At 43.7% G+C, this 24525-nt stretch overlaps 1 protein-coding gene across 10 annotated transcripts in view; it reads left to right on the top strand.

The window, feature by feature from the left end:
* The window catches only part of FBRSL1 (fibrosin like 1), a 793883-nt gene that overhangs the window by 757625 nt on the left and 11733 nt on the right, over nucleotides 1-24525 (top strand). For 4 of the 10 annotated variants that reach the window (XM_083716906.1, XM_083716913.1, XM_083716909.1 and 1 more), the window contains exons 9-16: nucleotides 75-235; nucleotides 3627-3677; nucleotides 7786-7881; nucleotides 15927-15998; nucleotides 16731-16769; nucleotides 18230-18301; nucleotides 18623-18706; nucleotides 21285-21417. In XM_083716906.1, the coding sequence (XP_083573032.1) occupies nucleotides 75-235; nucleotides 3627-3677; nucleotides 7786-7881; nucleotides 15927-15998; nucleotides 16731-16769; nucleotides 18230-18301; nucleotides 18623-18706; nucleotides 21285-21417 (708 nt within the window). Of the gene's footprint in view, nucleotides 1-74; nucleotides 236-344; nucleotides 572-3626; nucleotides 3678-7785; nucleotides 7882-15926; nucleotides 15999-16730; nucleotides 16770-18229; nucleotides 18302-18622; nucleotides 18707-21284; nucleotides 21418-24525 lie in introns of all 10 variants that reach the window. The other 6 variants (XM_083716907.1, XM_083716914.1, XM_083716905.1 and 3 more) reach the window with 6 other exon arrangements.

Below are 24525 nucleotides of genomic sequence, written 5' to 3'. Positions count from 1 at the left end.
AAGGGACACTTTGTTGATAACGCCCCAGTATCTTTTCTGCTGTGATGACTCATGGTGTTCTCTCTTGTCTTTAGATACCAGCCTGTTGATATCATTCAACCAACCAATCATGTATTGCCAGCCTCATTCGGGGATTCTGATTGGTACTTTGTCACAGGCATCTCTCTTACCTCCACCAATGAGTCCTCACGTAGAAAACCACCACAGCATGACCTGCAGAAACAGGGAATGCCAGGTGAATATCTTGACTCTTTTTCTTCTACGTCTTTTGTGAAACTCACAGGCCCTTGTGCCCTTGTGTCTTTTCCCCGTCCCCTCTCCCTCTCTCTCTCTCCCTCTTCTAGATCACGAGCTGCTCAGGCAAGAGCTGAATAATCGTTTTTTGGTTCAGAGTTCGGACAGGACCGGTGCCTCTCTTGGCCCGGTGCCGCTGCTGAGGGCGGAGTTCCACCAGCACCAACACACCCACCAGCACCAACACACCCACCAGCACACATTCAGCCATTTTCCATCCAGCCTGCCCCAGATGCCGCCCACTGCACCTCCCCTGGTGCGTACCCCCTCCCAAAATGTGAGGATAAGTAGAGACACCTCTGGCCAAAACAACCATGCCAGCACCAGCTCTTTGAGACGGACACTTTTCTGTGAAAAGTGCATCCTCGTCAGGATGTGTTTGTTTAAAGTTGCGACTTTCAGTTGCACTGTTTTCAAGCTAGTATTTAATACAGTAAGTTTCCGTAAGTTGCAACCTGCTGCTTCTTCTCAATGGGCCCCACCACACTGCTACTTTTCTGCAAACCCTTCGCCAAGTTCTGTTTCTAGAGAAGGGGGTGCCACATGTAACGTGGGATGGTCATGCAAGTTTCTGATTTTCTCCTCTTAGGCGTTTCAGGCAGCTGACATAATAGCATCTGGGCATATGGGAGGGAACATTCAGGCATGATTTCATATCTCTCACACACTTATTGCAACATGGGCATTGATATGCGTACTCCTGCGTCCCCCCCCCCCCAGAAAAAAGCACTGGATATTCTTATATCCAGTGCTTTTTTCTGGGGGGTACGCAGGAGTACGCATACCCCTAAACATTTTGTGAATCTACGTTTAGCTACATTGAGGGGCAGTATTTCAATATGAGTAGGAAAATGAGAATACCCCTAAACATTTTTTTAAGAAAAAAAGCACAGCTTGTATCATAAAAGTAAGATGGGAAGGGCACACCACAGATAAGCATGTCCGACTGTGACAGAAAGGGCAGGGTGTAAAAATTTCATCATCACTGTTTTGTATGCCACTTTTCCATAGTTAAACCATGCTCAAAATGGCTTATGGCATGAAAAGATTTACTTAATTAGAAGAATACAACAATATTTTTGTAGTCACAAACAGTAAATAGAAACAACTCGGTAGGTATACAATAAAATCAAACAATCCCCACACAGTTCATAACAGCAGAAATTTAATATATCCAAAATTAAATATTGACTCCAACTAAAACTCCCAACAATACATACAATAGCATCCTGAGCAGCAGGTCCTGCAGGACTCACAGGTAGGATGGTCTTTCGGCCCTTAAGCAGAAGCAGCAGTTGCTGTAGCTGGACTTGCCCCCACCCTTTCCAGGCCAAGTGGAAACAGGCCAGCAAAGCATGGAGCTAATCTTGCAGGACTCGCAGCAAAGCGAGAATCTTCTATGAAAGTAAGAGTTGAGAGGGCAGGAGATAGCTTTTATTGCAGTAAGTTGATTGTTTTGTTAACACACAAGAGAGATCAACACCATTGTGCAATAGACCTATGGCCACAGCGGTTGATCATTCTGACTCCTGCCTTGCCATAATAATTTGCCTGTGCTGCTTGGTTTCAATATTTTTGCATCGTTGCCATCTATTGCTTATACCACCCACTCACTAACTCAACATTTGACTGGGCAACTCAAGACACAATAAATACATGCCAATTTTTCAACATGGGCTGTGCTTGCTTATGGCAAGGGTGAGGTGCTTCTTCAGGCTTTAAGGTTGTTTTACAGTTTCTTCCCAGACAGGATATCTGGAACATTCAAGTTGCTTTTAAATAATACCATTCACCCATGGCTGAAAGCTCCACCCCTTTACCAACTTCTCAGAGCCTGTCATTGGCCGTTCCATCAAGGGTTTGTTTGATGGGACAACAAAACTTTAGCAGGGTCCCAATCCTGCAGAAAAGCTAGAGCTTTTCCTGCCTCCTTGGCACTCAGGTTTTACAGCAGTGCCACTTGGTTTTGCTCCTTTTGTAAATTCTCCAAACAGCCTTTTTTCACACAAGGCAATGTTTTGGGGGGTTTTTGGTACATTGCATAAAGCAAGATTCAATATTCTCTCTCTTTTTGAAGGAATGCACTGCTTTCCTTTGTAGCGAAGCAGCAAATGTTCCAAAACAGGCATTGTGGGGTGGGGCAAGCTCATAGGAAATGACATTTCTTGCCTTTCTTTACCACACTGGCTGATGGTATGACGACATTGTTTGCTTCTAATCCGCTTAACTGCAGGACAATGAGAGCAATTTCTGCCTCCCCCAATGTCCATCCGCAGGTGTTTAAGCAACGTGCAAATACCTCCCTACTCCCCTTCTTTCATAAAGCAATCTCAGAACTTTTCCTTGAAGGCCTGGCATGTTGTTTAAGAATCCTGATATCTGATCTTGCTGGAAAAAGAGTTCCCTTCCTGCCCACCCACGCCCTGTTGATGTCAAGCTGAAGAGTGAAAACAGCTTTGCCGCACCCTCTTTTGTTGTGCTTGAGCTCCCATCTTCTTATATTCCACTAAATGGGTTTATTAATCCTAATGCCAGAGCGGGTGGCATTGAAACCGCCAGCTGCATGTGTTTTAGTAATTTATAGTATTTACACTGGAGGGTACATGACTCCGGTAATAACTGTAATTAACACAATTGCAAATCTGCTCTCCTGTATGGAGGAGAGCACACAACAGCTGGCTTGCTGAACGAGTGGCATTTCAAAGGGGTCATTGCTCACCATTCTGCGCCTTCCCCCAGCACATCTCCTTTTGCTTAAGATTGGAATGTGCACATTCTTCACGAGGCATGGAAAGAATACTGATGGGGGCATAGGTCAGGTGCACAGTGCAAGGGGACAAAACGCCAGGACAAAAATCATGAGGGCAGATCCACAGTGGGTGGATCTATCTTGCAATCCTGTCTGATATTTCTTACGCCTTTTTTCAAGGAGCTGGTTGAGCTAAGTAAGGGCTGTGTGATTTAAAGAAATGAGATGACTGCTTCAGTTCTGCTCCAGCCCATACAGCTGTATCATAAAATCTAACTTTTAGAAATGATTTAGGGTGTTGACTGGCTTCTTGAGGAAGTTTGTAGGTGATGGTAAAGATTTATGTGCTAGATGCCTGAACTTGCTGCCTCCCCGTTGCAAAGGTGCAGGTTTAAGAGGCTGTGAAGTGTGGAAAATATACACGTGCCCTTAAAATAAACTCCCCACTGCCACCTCCCCCCAAAAGCCACACTAGCTAAACTGGATCTTATCCACCTGGGAGCATGCTTCATTGTGCTTAGATTGCAACCCAGTGCTGAAGAAATATATTCTCATTTGTTTTTGTCTTCTCTTTTTCTTCCAGTTCGACAAGTACGCTCCCAAACTTGATAATCCTTATTTTCGACATTCCAACGTGAGTGCATTTGTGGGTTTGGGTTTTTATTTTTTTTAATTTTTATTTGGTTTTGATTTCTATGTTTGAACTTGCTGGTTGCTTTCCTTGCATGTATTTGATGTAGCAAGCTTAACAACAACAACAACAACAACAACAACAATTTATTATTTACACCCTGCCCATATGGCTGGGTCCCCCCAGCCACTCTGGGTGGCTTCCAACAAACACTAAAATACAATAACCTTTAGCTCTTGTCTCATGTTGTTGTTTTTAAGTGAATTCCCTTCCCTTAAGTTTATTTTTACCTACTACAATAATACCATAAAATTCCTTTAATTCAAGTCATTCATCAAATGTTCTTCCTCTAATTCAGTGTTGGTTGCTGCTTTCTGACACCTGTTTCTCAGGCTACAGTCCTATACCTATTTGCTTGGGAGTATTGCCCATTGAAACTTGCTTCTGAGTAGGATTGCAAAAGAAAAGCTAAGTCTGTGTCTGTACAATACCACTGCTGATTCTGAGCTGGAACTCACGTGAATACCTCTTCATCCAAAATCATTCCCCACACATATAAAAACGAACATATCCAGAAGAAGACTATGCTAGAACCCTTCTCATTGGCAACTAGTCTTTGACGTGAAGGAGTTCTGAATCATGTGAGCTACAGGCTGAAGTGTTACAGCCCAGCACCTGTTATACCACCACAATGAGAACTAAGCTAGTGTCTTCCAGTCTTCATACATCTTTCTTCAAATTTAGTGACTCAGGCATAACACAGTAGTTCAGCTGTAGACTAGCCAGGGCTACGTAAAGGGGCTCACTTTTGTCCTGTAGTTAGAAAGTGTTAGAAGACCAAACAGGCATGCACCAAGTCACTGAACAAGCTCAGTACCAGACAAGGCCAGCAGAGTTAAAATTGGATATATTTTAACTCTGCTGGCCTTGTTCAGTACTGCTATTCCCTAGGAACAGATCTGTCACCATTATTCTCCATTTTATGCATTTTTCGTTACTTATTTACTGGACATAGCTCGCCTAATTCCAGTAACTTGTCTATAAGATTTTTTTGTCACTTTCGGCTCTTTTTTCTCTCCAAATTTAGTGTAGGTGTTCTGAATTATTGATTCTGTCATCCATAGTGTATGTACCACCTGGCTTTATATCCTCGGCACATTTGATAAAACTATATATGTAAATCTCTAATTATAAGATTGAACAAAAGTGGCCCATGGGCATAATAGACACTTGTGAAATTCCAGTTGATAGCTCTTTCTGAGATGACAGCCATGCATTGTAATTATTTCTTAAGCTGATTCTTTCAGACATTTGTGAATCCATTCCACATAGCCACTGCTGTCTAGTCCAGTTCTGTTCAGTTACCCTAACAGAATACCACATGGAAATACGTTATCAGCTTTCCCGACATTGTGACAACTCATTATCAAAATCTTCTCTCAAGATGGGAACTAGCTTGTACACCAAAATATCCTGCCAGTCCTAAAAAAGAAGATTTCTCACCTGTCACTTCAAAAACACTCATTGATAAAAAGCCAAAAAATGATGCAAAGAGCCACTGCCATGCTAGTGTCAGAGACTACTCTATGCAAAAGCAATAATGGCATGTCTGATTGTTGTTTCTTTAATTGGGCTAGTTTTGTCACAGTAAAAATAAATGAGCTTTCACGCCAAACATGATTCTTCAGCCAGTCATCCTGATATAAAGGATAGTGTCTGAATTCAAGCCTTTCAGCAGCACTCTAGAATTGCTTGCCTGTTGGTACACTTACTGCCTGGCCTTGCTCTGCCGTTCCTTTTTATCAGTTGCTGCATCAGAAGCAGCGTTCTGGGACCGCATACTGTGGAAAATTAAAAGTGTGTGCTGATAATAGTGGACTTCATGGTTGGCAACTGTGGTAATTACCTTGTAACTGGGAGGCAGATAAAGATTAAAGATCCCAAGCAGGCTGCTTTCACACTTGCTAAAGTGGCATGTTTTGCAGGAGAGCTATAATAGCAGAATTAAGAATGGTAGCAGAGGCTAATTCCCCCCCCCCCCCCCGGTAAAAATGAAAGCTTTCCATTCTTCTCAAAAGAGCATCCGTTGTCCCATGGACCTTTTGCTTCTTATAGACATCTATTGGAAATATCACTCCCCCCTCCCCCCCAGGAAAGCATTTAATGCTTTCTTGAGGACTGGCAACCCCACCTTAAATATGTATGTGGAAAAGAGGCTTGACAGCTGTTACTACAGTGACATCTTGCTCTGGCAAAAGCAGGACCATTACAAAGAGTTTCAGGCTGTATAATCAGGTGCATAAGCAGAGCTGTGCAGTTGGACAGCAATCCCAAACACAGAATTCATTCTGAGAATCTCTGCTTTCATTTGTTAAAAACAACAACCAATTTTCTAACACTTAATGCTCCGAAGATAAAACTAAAAAATATATGGATAAACTACAGTAGCGGCAGGGACGCGGGTGGCGCTGTGGGTAAAACCTCAGCGCCTAGGACTTGCCGATCGCATGGTCGGCGGTTCGAATCCCTGCGGCGGGGTGAGCTCCCATTGTTAGATCCCAGCGCCTGCCAACCTAGCAGTTCGAAAGCACCCTTAATTGCAAGTAGATAAATAGGGACCGCTTTATAGCGGGAAGGTAAACAGCGTTTCCGTGTGCTGCTCTGGTGCCGGTTCGCCAGAGCAGCTTCGTCACGCTGGCCACGTGACCCGGAAGTGTCTGCGGACAGCACTGGCCCCGGCCTCTAGAGTGAGATGAGTGCACAACCCTAGAGTCTGTCAAGACTGGCCCATACGGGCAGGGGTACCTTTACCTTTTACAGTATTGGCACACAGCAGGCCTGCTCCCAATGTCTAAGGATGGGAATGTAGTCTTTAGAACACCGCATCCTTCTCTTTAGGTCTCTCAAGCTGAATAAGGAAATACTCTAGTTCAACAACTAGCTTGCCTTGATGGTGTGATGTCCAGGGCATTGTATAATGCTAATGCAATATGTCCTTCATATCACACACTGATTGTGGTAGCCCTTCCTGAACACCTCTTGCTGATGCCATGATTCCAATGAAGGATTTTGTAGGTGAACTGTAGGAAACTCTTTTGAGCCCAAGAGCCGCATTTTGTCAAAGGGAACCTTCCAGGAGCAATATCACATTGATGGGTTGATGGGTGGAGAAAGAGGCAAAGTGGGCAGGTCAATACATGTGACATAATAGGCTGCATTAAAACTATGCAAAAGTGAGTAGTTTTCTACACACACACACACACACACACACACACACACACCCCTCCATCCAGGAAATGATAGGCGTTATTATAGTTCAAGGACACATTCCAGCAAGGCAGAAGCACTCAAGGAGGGTGCTTCTATCCATTGATAGACCATGAGACTCTTAATCTCAGGGTCGCGAGTTTGAGCCCCACGTTGAGCAAAAGATTCCTGCACTGCAGGGGGTTGGACTAGATGACCCTCGTGATCCCTTCCACCTCTTCAATTCTGTTATTCTAGGGTGCAGAGGGGTGTGACCTCGGGAGGGGGCAAGGCTTATAGAGATTCCCAACATCCAGCTAGAAAGGCAGATTTAGGCTCCTGCCTTAAGGTTTCCCACCCCTGATCCACAGTAAGGGTAACATTTGTGTCTCACTAGAAAGGCCGCATTCATTTTAGTGCTGGGAGCTGCTTAACACACTGGGTAAATTCACCCTCGATACAAACCAAGTCTCTCATCAGCAGCCAAATGCAGAAGACTTGTGAGTTACTCAGAAGTACAAATCTCTTTAGAGATTGGATAGCAGGTCACCAAGCTCGCAATCAAAATATTTGCAAATGTGATTTGAGTGAGTGCATGAAAATGGAATATTCCTTTAACGATACAGCAAATTTAAAGTGGGTGTGTTGTTCGTTTGTTAAAAATGAGCTCTTGAAGGAATCATGAGTTAGGCAAGCTCCCCCAGCGTCTAACCAATAAAGGGGTTGAAATTGATTTGGTAATTTTTGTTTTGGAACAAGTTCTTATGATTTGCACCAAACTTGTCTCTCACATCTGTTAGTTATCTGTAATTTAATCACCCCTCTCCTTTTCTCTCTCTTCCCGCGCCCCTTTCCCCCTTCCTAGTTCTTTCCAAGCTATCCTCCAGCAATGCCTGGGATGCCACCTCTGCTTCCACATTCAGGTCCTTTTGGGTCACTTCAGGGAGCATTTCAGCCGAAGGTACAAATTTATTATGGTTTCATTTTATCCACAGGCTCATTTTTGTTGTTGCTGCCCATACGAAAGAAAGCATGATTAAAATGTAGCTGCAATATAAACACACGTGTATTTCTTGATCAAATTATTATTTTCACTAGGCACATCTGTTTCCCTTGTGCAATTTGCTTGATAGTTAAAGAAAGTAGCTCCCTAAAGGCCTACCCATTATTTTTTTTCAGGGAGGGAGGTGGAACCTCTTGCTGCTTCTGACGTAGGTCTCCCTAGTACCCAGGTAGCCATTGTGGTGCTCTCCAGATATTTTGGACTCCGTCTCTCTCATCGGCCCCAGTGTTTGAGGACTGTGGAAATTGTAGTGCAGCAACATCTCAAGGATACCACACTGCCTAATTCTGCCCTAGTCATATTCTTTAAAGCAGGAGCAGGGAACCTTTGGCCCTCCAGATGTTGTTGAACTGCATCTCCCATCATCACCAACAAGCATGGCCAATGCTAGGGGCGATGGGAGTTGTAGTTCAGCATAATCTGGGGGGCCAAAGGTTCCCCACACCTGCCTTTAAAAAATAAAGGAATGTGTCATTGCACTCAGCCCCTCTCTTGCAAGTGGCAAGAGAATTGGGGGTCATTTGGGGGAAGCATTGACTGTGATGACCTAACACAGTGGGCAGCAAGCAGGTCTCCCCAATCGCTTCTGGATTGGGCTCCACAGCTGCTTTGCAGTACCTTTTTTCTATAGGCAGGTATTTGGGGAATGGAGCTCTTTTTCTTCATGTGAGTATTTTATTGTGTGTATACACTGTAAGAATTCTGGATGTGTGCACATGGGGCAAAAATAGCCAAGTGCACAGTCTGTTTGCATGGTGCATTTGGTGCTTTTTGCATTGCATATGGGTACACAATAGGGTGTGCATCAGTTCTGTGTGAGGGTCTGGGTTTGTTCGTTTACTTTGCTAAAGCACATCCATGGAGAATTAAAAGATTCCTTTCAGAGGTTTTTGTTTTGTTTTGTTTTAAATCCTATGTTGCTTTGCTCTATCCAAAAAACAAAACAGAACCCTTCAGAACTCTGCAAACATTTCACCCACTTTTGTCAAACAGGAAAGTGTCATAGCCATTTTTACATTCCCCATTATAGTGAATGGGGAATGCAAAGCTTCATTTTATACAAAGTGCCTTTGAGCCTGAATTACAGACTGAAATGCAGCCTGTACAGTTGACAGTTTTAAAACACACAAATGCACATATAAGGCGAATCTTTGGGCCCATGCACACACCTACCATCCAACTTTTCCCCCCTTACACCTCTGCAGCAAAAGATACTGTACGTTCCAAATGGTTCTGAAACTGCAGCCACTCTCAAATCGGTCATCAGACAGCTGCAATGAAACTCACCAGCAGAAACTACACCATCTGTGAAACTGATCAGCTAAGCTGCAGCCTCTATTTGCAATTAGCCTTTCCCTTACCACTGGGTAACTAGCATCATATAGGGAAGCCAAGTGAAAATAATGTAGGCAGCCCCAACTGTTTTGTAGAAATGTGGCTTGGAGGGGCTGGAGTAGACGCTGGCTGTTTATCAGAAGAGTGCTATGCTTCAAATAAGATTTTTTAGAACTTAAGCAAACGCAATATGTGCTTAGTCATATTAGCCTGTGTGGCTTATCTGTTCCCATCCCTGTTGTCTCTTGCAGACACTCAAATCCTGAAGCAGTTTTGCAGACATGTAAACTGATACTTAAAATTCTGGATATCATGTTTATATTAACACAAGAATACAGCTCATAATGGATAACTTCTGAAATTGCTGTGCAGAAGAAAAAGGCCACATTAATTTGCAGTAGGGCTTCTAGTATTGGTGTAAAGAGATAACTCCATGCTCTGGAGCTGGAAACTGGGCCAGGCCAAAGCAGTGGTATTGCTCCACTGCTATTGCAGAAACCCCTTAACAACCCAACAAACAAAACAGAGATTTTTTTTATTTTTTTTTAGGGAGCTGAGATCACCAATAGCATAGTAGCTTTAGGCTTCTGAGGGTGACCCTGTACCCCTTAAACACTGGCAACCCCCCACCCAATGTTAGCAAACAAGGAAACTTACCGGTACATATAGCATGGAGGGTGGCCCTAATGGTGTTGTAGTAGTAGGCTCAGCTAGTTTTTACTGTTTCTCTTACAACGTTTGTTGCTTAAAAGCTCTCATGGTGCCAGGCTTGAGATTCCTTTCTTTCCATTTGTAAAGTTCTTTATAGAAACATGAGCAATGTCATCCGAGCTGTAAAAAGTAAACCCCGCTGAATTCAGTGGGACTTAATCCTGGGTTAGTGGGTATAGAATTGTAGTGTAGGATTGTAGATTTTTAGAAGGGCGAGGAAATGCAACCTCCCAAAGCTCCAGCGGCTTCTGCAGACATATCTCCATGCAGAGATAAAAGGAAGAGCATTTGCCGAAGAGGCAGCTTCGCTATCTGCGTTGCAAATATACATAAAATGTAGTCTGCAGTTCGAACGATAAGCTTAGGGTTCAGGTGGAGCCTTTCTTTTGTGAACTTGAGTGGGAATTCAAAAGCATTCCTGATCTTAACCTAACTATCTGTGCATTTATTGCCCAAGGAGCTTGTGGGGCAGTTCCCCCCATAGCAAGCCTGTGAGGATTGGTTAGACTGAAAGATGGTGAGTGGCTTAAGGTCACCTAATGAGCCTTATGATTAAACAGAGGTTTGTTCATAGGCTTTCCTGGTCCAAATCCAACGCTCTGTTTGCTGTGACACAGTGGGTCTGATTTTGAGCTGTCCCTCACTGGTTGTAACTCTGTTTACCCTCTGCTGGCATGCGGAGGATGCGTGCCCAAAGGGATGATCTTTGTACAGCCATTTCCCCAATCAGTTTTGTGGGTTTGGAGGAAGAGGATGCCTCCAAACAACTGTGGTTGCCACTTCCTTGCAGAACCAACTGGATTGACTCAATCAGGGGGTCTTCATTTCTTGATGGAGTAATGCCAGTTAATACAGCAGCTTCAAAACCTTTAGGACAACAGCTAATGCACTAAACCAGGGGTAGTCAACCTTTTTATACCTACCACCCACTAATGCTTCTTTCTTGATGGTAAAATTTCCTTACCGCCCACCAGGGCTCGATGGAAGGAGGATTCAGCTTGTGCCATAGAACCCCCTACCGCCCACCTAGAATCCTGAAACACCCACTAGTAGGTGGTAGGAACCAGGTTGACAACCCCTGCACTAGACAATAGTCATCCTTTGGTTTTTGTCTTTATTACCAAGCTGTTTCATGGAAGGAGCTATCTTATGCTAAGTCAGACCAGTTGTTCAGCAAACCTAGTGCAGTCGTTGGGACTTTGAATCTAGTTTTTTGCTATTTTTAATTTTCTTGTTTATATATTAATTTTGCAAATTTGTGGGCTGCTTCACAGCCTGATTGCACGGTTCTTTGCTCCAGATTGCTGTTTTCTGCTTGATTTCATCATTAGATGCACACCAGCAATATAGAGTGGGCCTAGGGATTTCTTGCAATTTCATGTAAGCCACTATTTAGAAGGAAGGAATTTGACCAGAAAAACCACCCTCTTCACACCTCATAAAATTGGTCCAAGACAACCACTGTTTTCCATATTCTTCTGCAACGTGCTCCAGCCGTTGTGAGACTCCATTTTATGAGCACAGTCCAGATAAGACGAGTGGGTCCCCAATCCCCACCCCAGTATTATTGCCAGGTTTGAAGGGCCCTGGTCAAGGTGCCGCCCGTAAGGCTACCTTCCCCCCTTGCCACCCTGTCCAGTTCATTTTCTCTTTCCACCCCCCCCATGCACCCTTGCATGGACATAGCCAGGATTTCTGTTGGGGGGCGAAGCTTTGTTTTTTTTGGGGGGGCAGAATCTCAATTAGTTAAGTATTTCTATTTATGTACTTGATTTAGGGTTATGTCCATGCGCCCTGGTCTTTCTGCTCCCCTGCCCCATGCCACCTTGGTCACTCCACTCCCCCCACTACCTGTGCTGCCTTATTGCTCTTCTCTTCTCTCATTTCTCTCCCGTGTGGTCACTCCATCAGAGTGGCTTGTGTTTTCTTGTTTGCCTAAATGTGCATTAAGATGCCTTGGTTGGTTCAGTTTTGAACTGAAATGGTGGGATACTGGTGTTCTTAAATAGATGGAACTCTGACAGCCTTTTAGGGCTTTTATCTAGTCAGTTTGAGTTCCCCCACCCCACCCCACCCCAGTTCCCAACAACCAGAGGCAGCTGGTTGTATGAATGCAGTCAGTGGATAAATTATTTCTGACCAATTCTGTACCATAGGGATGGGGGATCTTTTATTGGCCTGAGGGCCACATTCCCTCATGGGTACCCTTCAGAGTGGGGAGCATGTATCAACTGTGAGTGGGGCCAGAGGCAAAAGTCAGACAAATAAGAAATGTAACACCGGCCTTGGGGTGGAAGGCTGCATTCTCGGTTCAAAGACATATCCCAACTAGGCAAAAGCACCCAAGGAGGACACGGAGCAGGGCAGTCAGTGACATGGCCTGGGGGAAGTCCCAAAGGCCAGCAAGAGCTGTGTTTGGCCCCAAGGTTGTAGGATCCTCACCCCCTGCTGTACTGTGTGTACAAGAGATGCATAGCAACAAAATTGGCTAGTCTTCTCTAACAGCACATGAACCTTCCCCAAGGGGGAAAGCAGTCCCCCAGATTTACAACATTGTGTTGCTATATTTGACTGAATGGGGAGCATGTGGACGCACCTAAATTATCCACAACTTGCAGCGATAATGATTCATCTCCTTGGAGAAAAGATAAAGCTGAAATCCACACAAATCATCCTAACCTTTTTCTTCTCAAACTTTCCTCTTCCTCCCATGTGGCTGCCTTAAGCCCTAGATCATCATGACAGACGCATTCGGTGGCTGACCGTGGCATAATGAATTCTGTCCTCCTTGCCCTGTGAAGCAAGGAGTTTGTTTTTGTTTCCCTCCCCACTTCTCATGTCACTTCCCCGAGGCCTCATATGTAAATCCCCACCACATGAATCCAACCTGACTGCAAACTTCTTAGCTACTTTCCCAAAGGCCATTTCTCATGAGCTAAGAACTTGAAAAGGTCAAAAGTATTCAATTTACTTTGCCGAAGGAAGCATTTCCATCTGTCTTCAGGGGGACAGAAGGACCAAAGGGCACTCTATCACTCACACTATTAATGTGATGTGACCTTAAAATGCATCATAGCTGTTATTTTTGCCTCCCTACCCATCAGTTCACAAAAGGGGCCTGACAGCCCTTCCGCTCATGGGAGAATCTCCCCCACCCTCTCCTTTGCACACACAACTCAGGATTCTTTCGTTGCGTCCTTTTGTTCTTTTTCTTTCAACTTTTAAAACCATCCTTGACCTCGCATACTTAAGTTACAGAAGTATGTTTGCAGGTTGCTCCTTAAGCCTCCTTGTTTGAAATCTGACAGCAATTTGGCCCGTTTAATCAGTTAACTGCCTAGCTAGGGAATTAGCCAAACTTTCTGCACTCATCTTGAAGAACAACAGGTGCAGTGCCATGGGAAGGAAAAGACTGATTGCTGGCTCAGAGCCTCATTCCCTCCAACAAGCCAAGACAGGTCTCTCCTGGGACCGATCACGCCAAGTTGGAGGTATAACCTCAGGGCTTGGTTAACTACTGTGCAGAATTGCACCCCAGGCAAAAAATTAAAAAAACACCTTTTGGTGTTCTATCCAATCATACGCTATAGTATGATTTCTGGTTTTCCTATTTCCTCATAGATTTACAGGCCGTTTTTTTATTAAAAAAAAACTAGTTTCAAAACAACAGCCTTTAAACATGCACAGTTGCATCCATAAACAGCTATTGCTCCTGCTAAAATAATAGAGGAAATTAGCAAGGTTCTAAGGCGAATGGACGTAGAAGCTCAGTGGTGCAATTTCACATGTATAAAAGGCAAATGTGTCTTCAGTGAAGGAGGGGCAGCATTGTTGCTAGGAAGAGAAGAATGCACAAGAATATGTGCGCTCATCTCCCTTTAATGAGGCAAAATATTTTTTGCACAAAGAAGCCAGAAAGTGTAGCACACACCATGACTTAGATGTAGAATGGGCTCCGCCACCCAAAGCTGACAGCTGAAATAAATAATTTAAAAAAATTATATTTATGTCCAAAAGAGCAAAAAAAAAAAAAAAAGAAAAGAAAGCAAAACGAATGTGGCTGCTTCTAAGGGGTGGGGAACTTCTAGTCTGGGGCCAGATGCAGCCTTCGTAGGACTGTACCTCTGTGCAACCCTAGGCCACAAACCCCTCACCCAAACTCTCAGGCCTCCTGCTTACCTGGATGAGAGGTGGGGTGTAGAAACCCCTAACTTTTGTACATCTGGAACTGTACAAAGCAAAGATTTGCATTGGTTGCTCAACCAGCTTTTTGCCTCTGCCCCCCCCCCTTTAGCATCTGACCCCCAGAAGGTGGCACACGAGGGGAATGCGGCCTGCAGACTAATAAAGGTTTCACATCCCTGGTTTCTAGCCAGTGGCTATATGGTAACTGAGGGAAGAGCACTAAATGTTGCACAAATTACCGTGAGGCAGCTGCTTGGGGGGTTATGAAAGGGCAGCAAATTGCTATTCACTTTTATTATTGTTCTTGTATTGATACCACCAGGGAGGGGGAAAGGAGCTTGAGAGATGTTCAGCCTCGGCTACCTAAATATCTTAACTGACCTTGGTTACTGCACTCCTTGACTGTTCTGAGGGTGCTTTTTACTGTTCCGCCTGAGGCAGCAAATTGCTTCCGTTCAATCCTGCAGAGTATGATGGGTCCCTATCCCGTGATGAACCTATTCAGAAGTCAACTTTCAGAACGTTGGGGACACAGACACACAAAGCATTTACCATCGAACGCTCTGTTTCCACTTTTCTACCATATTTCTAAGATCTCTACAGTTGTGAGCACTGAAAGCTTTTGCAATTGGGATTCTCAGGATAAAGCCTATTCACCCAATTAAACATGCCAGGGGGTGAGAACGCCTCTCATCCCCACCTTGGTCAGAACAGGATCTGTCCCTAGCTCTGCCACTTAATGAGCAAGTCATATCATTTTTTGTGAGCACCTCATTCCGCAACAAGGGATGCAGGTGGTGCTGTGGTCTAAACCACTGAGCCTCTTGGGCTTGACCATCAGAAGGTCGGCGGTTCGAATCCCTGCGAGGGGGTGAGCTCCCGTTGCTCGGTCCCAGCTCCTGCCAACCTAGCAACTCAAAAGCACGCCAAAAAGTGCAAGCAGATAAATAGGTACTGCTCTGGTGGGAAGGTAAACGGCGTTTCCATGTGCTGCTCTGGTTCTGGTGTTTTGTTGCACCAGAAGCGGCTTAGTCATGCTGGCCACATGACCCGGAAAAACTGTCTGAGGACAAATGCCAACTCCCTTGGCCTGTAAAGCAAGATCAGCGCTGCAACCCCAGTCATCTTTGACTGGACTTAACTGTCATGGGTCCTTTACCTTTTACATTCTGCAACAACACAGAGTGAATTAAAAGCAGCCCTACATTCATCCAGTTCAGGAGCCACTCGCTTATTTATGTAGTGACAGCAACTAGGCAGCCAAAGGAGTTAGTACAACACATGTCCTATATCCCAACCCCATAAGAAGTCTGGCTGCAGAATTCAGAACCAGCTAAAGTTTCCACGTCTCTTCAGAGGCAGTCCCACAGGCTGTTAGCAATAATCCGAACAACAGTCAACTAAAGCATGAATCACTGTGGCCAGGCTGGGAGGTTCCAGAAAAGGACAGAGCCCGCGAACCCATTTTGGTTGTGCGAAGGTGCTCCTGGCTACAACAGAGGCCTAAAAATCCAGGCCTAAGGCTTAGGTCCACGAGGACCAAATAGCAAGTATGATTTCTCATAGGGCGTTTAACTGAAACCCTTCCTACAAAAACATACTAAGCTACCATACTAAACTTAACTAACTTAGCTTTATGTTTTAACAGGGTCGCATTAAATCATGGCTGGAGCAGTGGAAGTTTTATTTATTGCCTTCTCCTTTCATTGCAGACTTCAAATCCTATTGACGTAGCGAGTAGGCCTGGAGCAGTACACCATACTCTTCTGCAGAAGACGCCAGGGGTATGTGAAGCACGTGAAAGCGCTGTCTCTGTCTGATTCCAACTAAAGGTTCAGCCCTCTAAAAATGAAACATAATGTATATTTTTCCTGCAGAAAAAGAGAGGGAAAACGGCACAACCTTTGGCTGTGCTATTGCTTCCCAGACTCGGGTTTTCCTGAGTAGAAGACTTAAAAATGGGAAATGTTATCATTATGTAAACAAAAAACCCTTTGTTATATTATTGCTGTTGTTGTTTTTTTTAAAAAAAAAAAAGCAAGATGGAGAAAGAACTGGATCCTCAGATCTGGTTAGCAGACCCGAATTTTAAGTTAATGGGTAAATAGCTGAACCGACTGGACCACATAAATTTATGTTTTGAGTCTTGCTTGTTCTCAAACTGGATAGGGGGTTCAACAAATGTGTTGCACCTGCACTATTCCAGTGCAAGCAGTAATGCAAACTATTGTGCCAATTTGGATGGCTTCAAGTAGTTGACTTTGAACTTGAAAGAATCCACATTCTTACTTGCTAGCTGCTTTTATAAAGGCATGTTTCCATCAGTGCTAAGACTGCAGGGTACCCTTTGGCACTTTCTAACTTGGTGCAAATTAGTGGAAGGAGGTTTTCCTCTGTGACAATTCTCCTCTGATTTATTTTCTCTGTTTATTGTCATCTATTCTCTCAAATTAAATTCCTTTTCCTCTGTATGACTGAATTTCCAAGACTGATCTGTTTTTCCACATTTTCCTTAGGTGTCTGACCCCTATCGGGCTCCAGTACGAGTAAGTAAGGTTTGTCAGGGATTTTTTTTAATCTACCTTTTCTTAAAATATAATTTGTGTAAATGTAAAAATGTAGATGCATGTGACATAAATCTGTCTTGGCACTTCCTTTGAAGTTGATTAAATAATACTCTTGATTCTTACCTTGCATTCACTTTCTGCTTCAACTTTCCAAGTTAGCCCAAATTCTACAGTAGGAAAAGCTAGATTCTGCTACCTGCATAAATTATGTAAATGAAGCATTTGCAGTGCTAAACAAATTTTCATGATTTCAATCACACAGTTTCTTAGAGCCTGCAATCCAAAGGAGGCTTCTCCTTCATGAATTAAGGATGAAAAAATCAATACATGTGCAATCCTCTGGATTGTGGGAAGAATAAAATATGGTTCTCCCGACTCAAGCTTCTTTATATGTTTATTTTATATATTTATCAGGCCTATCCATGCTCTTTCCTCTTACTTAATAAAGGGATTTTCCATTGAGAGTGAAGAAGAGATAGTGATTAGTCATCATGGCTGTACCTCTGAACACAAGTTCCAGGGGGGACAACAGTGACAGACAGTTACTGCCTTCATGTCCTGCTCCTGAAAATAAGATGGTCAACTAAATTAACTTTGGCCTGATCCAGGAGGGCTCTTCTTATTCATGCACCATGGTTTTACCATGGTTTTTATACTCTCCCCCTGCCCCTTAAATTCAACAGATCAGCAATGGTGTGATTGTCCTTCATAAGCAGGTGCCTGTTTTTCAAAGGCCTGAGAATAACAAAATGCTTTACCTGTCTCCTAAGGGAGGCAAATACTGGGGGGGGGGGGGGTTGTAAATGAAGCCCATAGGGGCACCTAACCTAAAAAGTCCCTGTACCTTGAGGGTGCTAATCTTGCATCCAAAACACATATGATATCCTGAGCAGGCTTCACTAACAGATCTTTGAACAGGGTGGGATTGCATCATATGATCTGATGCTCTCCAAGCTCCACAAAGGAGGAATTTGTTACAAGTAATCTTCCCTCACATGAAAACAATACTGCATATTTCTAAATTATACAAACCAAATCAACATCCAGCACTGTGAATGACTAGTCATTTTAATATTATATTCTATTAAATTTCAAAAAAAAAATCACATTTATACTCCAAAACATAATTTTTCTTTGATTTTTTTGACTTCCCCACCCGTTTTCCGTGGTGTTTCTCCCCCTTGATGCACTCAATCTTCTCTCTCTTATATCATGACCACCGTACAATCTCATTCCTTCTGTTGCTCATAGTTCAAATCCTGCTCACGAATTTATCATACTACAATATTTCTTTAAATACTCCCAAAAAAAGGCTTCCATTCTTCCACAAAACAATCATGAATGACTAGTCTCTCTTTGTGAGCTGAGTATTGTCAAGGGGGAAAAATGGCTCCAGATTGCTGGTATTTTAAGTTAAGCCTCCATTTTTAAAATCCATTTGCTTGCAGAAGCCTGGCAAGTGGTGTGCTGTTCACGTACAGATTGCCTGGCAGATCTACCATCACCAGCAGAAGATAAAGGTAAATGAGCATATTTATTCAGAGATGATGAGTCTTTCGGCTGACATGTGTTCCCACTGCTACTCCCACCTGATAAATAAGTAGCTTCTCACGGTGTAGCTTTTGTTTGTAAGGTGTGGAATTAATTAAGCCTTTCTGTCTTTTAACATCTATCGTAGAGCTGTAATTGGTTGTGCTTGTCTGGTGGGGCAGGGCAGACTGGTAGCAAAACGAGTCAAAGGTATAAAATATGCAACCGAAAGGAGATCAGCTGGGAGGCTTGTGGGGACGGTGGGGGCGTACGAAGCACGCGTGTTTAATATCATTTCCCTTCTGCACTAGTACCTCCTGTGGAATATGGAGTGTTATCCTGTTCAGAGTGAAATGAGCGGTACGGTGAAGGACATTTTACAAAACATAGAGCAGGCGAGTAGAATGACAGTCATTGTGTCAGAGGTGCTTGGGGTTTTTTATTTTGCGGTATTGTGTGGAGGGGAGGGATGGGGGGAGACTGGAACTGGAGAGGTGAGAATGTTAGGGATAGATGGTTCACCTTTGCCCAAGCTATTCGTCTAAAGCCCTTAGAATCCGGCACTTGGAAGATTCCAGATGTCAGTTTTCAAGGCACTTAAATCTTGAGTGATCTCAGTGATGCTAAAGCCACTTCTCACGGGGGATTTTATTGAGTCAGAGGGGAGTTAAATTCCACACAGAGACCCAAAGTGTGCTAGCTAGAACATCTTTTATAATATGCATCAATAAGCGCAATCAAAGCCATGGACATTTCATTACCATGTTGCAGAATTTTGGTGAAGCTCTTGGGAAGCAGTTATGAATATTTCGGGTGATATAGAGGAGGCAGAAGTAGTGTCCATGCAAATGGGGAAGTCCATTAGCAGGAATTGTTAAGAGGATGTTCTTAGCTTCTAACAGAAGAAACTAAACAATAGATCGGCCAAAACACTACCTGTGCTTCAAAATCTTGGTTTAGCAACAGCCACGGATACAAATGCTTAACACTCTGTGGTCAATTAATTTCTGCAGAAGTTTTACAAGGCACGTGTATTTGGGAGTTGCAGAACCACAGGATCCTAGATGCCTTGAATAGATGCTTTGATTTAAGAGCCAAATTATTTGTTTTTATGCCCCTCTCTTCATTATCATCACCACAACCACCTTGTGCTTTGCTCATTAATCCATCACAGGTATTTACTGCCATAGCTAAGTAACTAGTGTCAGGGAAAAAGGCAGAAATGTGGCCATTCAACAACGTGTTACAGAAGTGGCAAGTATCCCTTCATTTTAATAGAGCTGGACTGCACACGTTAATCAGGTTCAATGAGTATACCGTTATTTTAAGCAGAAACCATTTAAGAGCCACACACTTTGGTAGCAACTAATAAGCCTGGAAATGGCTCAATCTGCTTTTCTAACAACCTTCCATACTTCAATATTACCTGCTTTACAGTCTTGCTGGAGTGGTTAAGGTACACTAGCTTTTATATATTAAGGGAGTGTCGGAACCAATATGTTCAGCAGCCAGAGTCATAACTCAGTGCCCAACCATTTCCTTTGCATGGTTGAGGTGCCACAGCTTGACTTCCTGATAGCTCTAGCTACATGCTGTCAGGTGGCTGGGCTGAGCAAGACCCCCACCTGAGGCTCTTTAATAGTAGATACCTTACTATGCTGATTTTGTGTAAGATAGTTCTTAGTATCAAACATAGTTTTGCTTGACAGTCTGGGTGGAACTAGACATTACAGGCAATGTGCAGCAGATGTCAAAAACAGTGGCTCTGTGGCTCCTTCTCCCTGCCGCCTCCCCAATTAACGTATAATAAAAATTGTATGACAGGATAATCATTGTGCTGAGAGTTTCCCCACCCTTGTAAAGAACAGTAAGTGAAGTGAGGGGGAATCGAAGTGAAATGCCATCAGTTCATGTTTTTCGTTTTCCTACCCCAGGGGTAGCCAGTGTGGTGCCCTCCAGAAGCTGTGAACTGGAGCTCCCATTGTCTCTTTCCATTGGCTATGCTGTCTGAGGCCGATGGGAGTTGGAGAAGAGCAACATCAGGAGGGAACCATATTGATTAACCCTGCCTTTCACATAACCAGGAGAGGAAGAAGAGAGGTTGCACTGCTCCTTTTCGTAGCAGCCTTTCAGCTCCCGCAAAGTTTTGTTTATTATTCCATTACTTATGCTCTCTGCGGTCATGGAATATATGCCATCCTTTCATAGGTCATTTATAGCTGTTATCTCTTATGAGGAAAGTATGAAGCTTCTGCTTAACCTCCAAGGATACACTTGAGTGTCCTCCTAACAAATGGGCACTGTTTTCGCACACTTTGTATCAGCATGCGAAAGAAAGCTCCGTCCTCAAAGCATATTGAAATAAACGGGGCTGTGTAGCACTCTGAATGCAGGGAGCAGATTCTTTCCTCATCCTCTTCCTTTTCCATGAGTCTTTCATGCTGCGCTTTCTTTGCCCCAGGAAAGGGATAGCCTCCACAAACCTCTGTCTTTTTCCGTCTCTCTCTGTGAACTGAACTGAAGCAACCAAGCATGCGACTCTTGTCATCCAACTCTTTGAGGGTTAGTTCTGTCTGCAGCTTTCAGCCTGTGGAATATGTTTGTGCCGGGCTGAGGCTGCAGACTGATCCGAGGGGCGCACGACTCACTCAGCATATCACATTGCATTCTCCTGCTGAGTTAATGCCATGGGGCTAAGAGCTCATTTCAGAACTTATTCATGGAGGAGGAGGAGGCAGGCAGGCAGGCAGCTGAGAAGCTGTGGAGTGAAATGGCCTCATAGAGGCTACTGTCAGAGCATGACTCTCAGTATGAGACCACAGATGCTGCCATCACTCTGGCTAACTCTCCCTGGCGGTGCTAACACAGGCGTGAAGTATGAGCCCTTTTACTGCTTTCCTCCCCCCTCCCCTTTTCTCTGTAGTAAAGGAAAGAAAAATGTATAATGAGATGTTTTTTTGTATCCTTTGACAGCAAATGCAACTGGATCCCCACAAGCTAGAGATAGGTGGGAAACTTGACCTGTTCAGCAGACCTCCTGCCCCTGGTGTGTTCCCAGGGTTCCATTATCCTCAAGATCTCGCCCGGCCACTCTTTTCCACCACAGGTGAGGAGGAATGAGTGTTGAATAAGTATGGATACATGTGTTTAATTGTTCCTTCCCCTCCCTTTCATTCTGTGCAAAATTTAGTAATCATTAATACGTGTGCAGACATGGTCAGAAAGCTTTCTTCCTCTTAAGACCACTAGTTTTATAAACATTGAAGCCTTGGGGCCGAAACGCCCAATCACCCAAATGGCCTATGCAGACTCAGGTTTGGCTGGACCCTTTCCTACTTCACAAATCAAAATAATTCTCTCTCACACATTGTACCTAAAATAAGAATAAATGGCATACAAACTTAAAACAGACACTGTCTCAATGAATTCTGAATATTGTCTGGCATAGATTGTTAATTTCTTCCAGAAGCCTAAATTAGTAAACATATTTTCAGATGGCTATGAGAAGACAATATGGAGGATGCCCATTTGTATCTCCAGTGAGAAGGGATTTCCACAATTGGGGTGCTTTGACAGAGAAATAGATCTATTAAGGCTTCAGCTCTATGCACACTTCTTGGGAAATAAGCTCCACTGAATACAGTCGGGCTTACATTTGAGTAAACATGTATAGGGTTGCAGAGCATAGGCAACAGATTAAAGGACGCCTTTATTTCAGTCCCAGATAAATGACCCAACCCACCTGTGAGTATATTAATCACAAGAGAGATTGGACTGTAAATCTCAATAAAGTTGGTTATCGGAGGAGAGCAGGATGAACAAACATTGTGACTCTTATAGAGAAATGAATAAATCTTTTACTTTACAGTATCTAAGGCTTTCTAGTCACTTTATGGAACAAGAGTATAGTTGGGGTGAATCATGGTTTCTGCCGTATTGCCTTGTTACTGCAAAAAGACTTAAGTTATCTTAGGCCCACCTGGCTTTGGGATGAATGTTCAGCTGCCTGGCAGACATTATATTTAATAACTCCCTGACAGCCCACAATATTGTCCCTGGCTTTCTCCAAAGGATTTCTTTCCTTTTCTTTTTTTAAATTCTTATTGTTATCAGCCCCATGTAGTCAAGTTTGTAAGCTGTCTCATTTGAAGAAATCTCCCATCCGTTATACACCTTCTGAAATCCTACAGGATTAGAGAGATGACAGCCTCCATCCGTCTCAAAGCAGTCGAGCAACTTGCTATGTTTATAGATAACACCGCGTCCCGCTAGCCATGGCAGCTTTTCTCTCTGGAGTTTCCTTAACTCGTTTTCTGGTTGCTTAGAGCCAATTCACTCGATCACTTTTCAGTCATTTCATGGTGAGCCAGTGGTTTCCACATCATGTTCCTAGGAACCCAGAGGTTCATCAGAATGCTTATCAAGAGCACATTCCTAACTGTCTTCCCCTGCAACACACAGCCACTGGAAAAGCTTGGGTATATTCTAGGGCAGACAGCTTAAATCTGTACCCAAAACTGGCTCCAATTTGAGGGAACTCTTGGCAACATCCAAACCTAGACCAACCTTCTCCTTTTCACTAATGAAACCCACTTGCTCCTGAGCGGACAGTAGAGTCTAGATATACCAGAATGTCTCACGCTGCTAGAGACTGCCTCTCTAGAATATGAGCTTGCATGCTTGGCCAATAACGGACACCAACCTTGGTGTGTATCCATTTCAGGCATTATACTGAATGCACAAAAAATGATATTCACACGTCTGGTGTGCAGACACAGCTGTGCAAAATCTCCTGCAAGAATAACAAAAATGCAAGTTATCAAGTCTGGAGACTTTCTTGAGACAGAGACAGATAGAACAGAACATGTAATCCAATTTCTAAGTGGGAACCTGTAGTCCTGCTTCTACCTGAAAACAAACGTGAAACAATCCAAGGTGATTAATCATGGAGTTCAACTTTATGTGTTCTCTCTCCATTGATTACTAGGGCTAAGCTGTGTTGGCTATCTCTGCTTTTCTATTGCTTTTCTTCTGCCTTTTAGCTCCAAACTTGGGGGCTGATTCACAGATGCCTATACATCACTTGACTATTCAGTAGTGGATTACCCTAAATTAAAAATGTGGTCACAGGAAATTACCCTAAACCAAGTTAGACTGTCTAGTTCTCCAGGATTTCAGGCTGGGTTTCCCAGCCATACCTGGAGATGTCAGGGATTGAATCTCTGGCATTCTGCATGCAAAGCAAGTGCTGTACTGCTGAACTACAGCTTTCACACATACATGTAATCACATGGTGGAGAATCACAAGAGGGGAAGAGTGCTGTTGCACTCAGATCCTGCTTTCGGACTTTCCGTGGGCATATGGTTGGCCACTCCGAGAACAGGATGCTTGGAGTACATTTGCAAGTGGCCCAATCCAGCAGGCTTTTCTTATGTTCTAGGCCTATTGTAATTAAAAGAAACAAACGAAACTGAAATAGTCACCTGACCTTCCTTCCCTTTCCCACTCCAAAATTTAGAATGACAAGTTTCAGAGCAGTCCATTTTAATCTCACGCCTACAAATTTGAATTGCCCAAGACTACACCGCTTCCATCTTACTGAAATGGCTAGATACATGTTTATAACTAGGTCTGCTCTGCACGTCACCATTGTTTGCAAGGGTTTCATCCAACAAAGTTGTCCCATTCACACAACAATTTATGCTTTGTACAGTGGAGTTTCCCCTCCTTCTCCTGCCTCCCCCTCAATTCCGTCCTGACCCACCTGAGATGGGGGGGAGGTCCACTGCAGAAGATGAAGTGTCTGTGCAAAGAGACAACTTTGTTGAATGCTACTCCAATTCTTGCTACTTGTTCACACTTACCTGAACTGCTGCCAACGTTTGTTTTAGGAATCTCCACGAAGAGAAAGAGAAATGGAAATGACCAGAATAAATGCAGAGTACAAGATGGTAGATAAACTTCAAAAAGTTGCAAGAAGGGAAGAAGGGAGGGAGGGAGGGAGGGAGGGAGGGGGAGAGAGAGAGAGAGAGAGAGAGAGAGAGAGAGAGAGAGCGCCAAAAGATTACTGAGCATGATGTACCATTTATCATCTATGCATCCATGCTTTTTAACTTGCATATCAGATTCTGCCTAATGCTGATAAAAGGGTGCTGGTTTGACACTCCTCCTGCTGAGTTGAAATCCTGCTTCACCTCACATAGCAAAGTGCAG

The sequence above is a fragment of the Podarcis gaigeae genome (genome assembly GCF_964106915.1).
Source record: "Podarcis gaigeae genome assembly, chromosome: 16".
Classification (NCBI taxonomy): domain Eukaryota; kingdom Metazoa; phylum Chordata; class Lepidosauria; order Squamata; family Lacertidae; genus Podarcis; species Podarcis gaigeae.
Note: the sequence above shows the minus strand (reverse complement) of the source record. Positions and strands in the feature narration are given on the sequence as shown.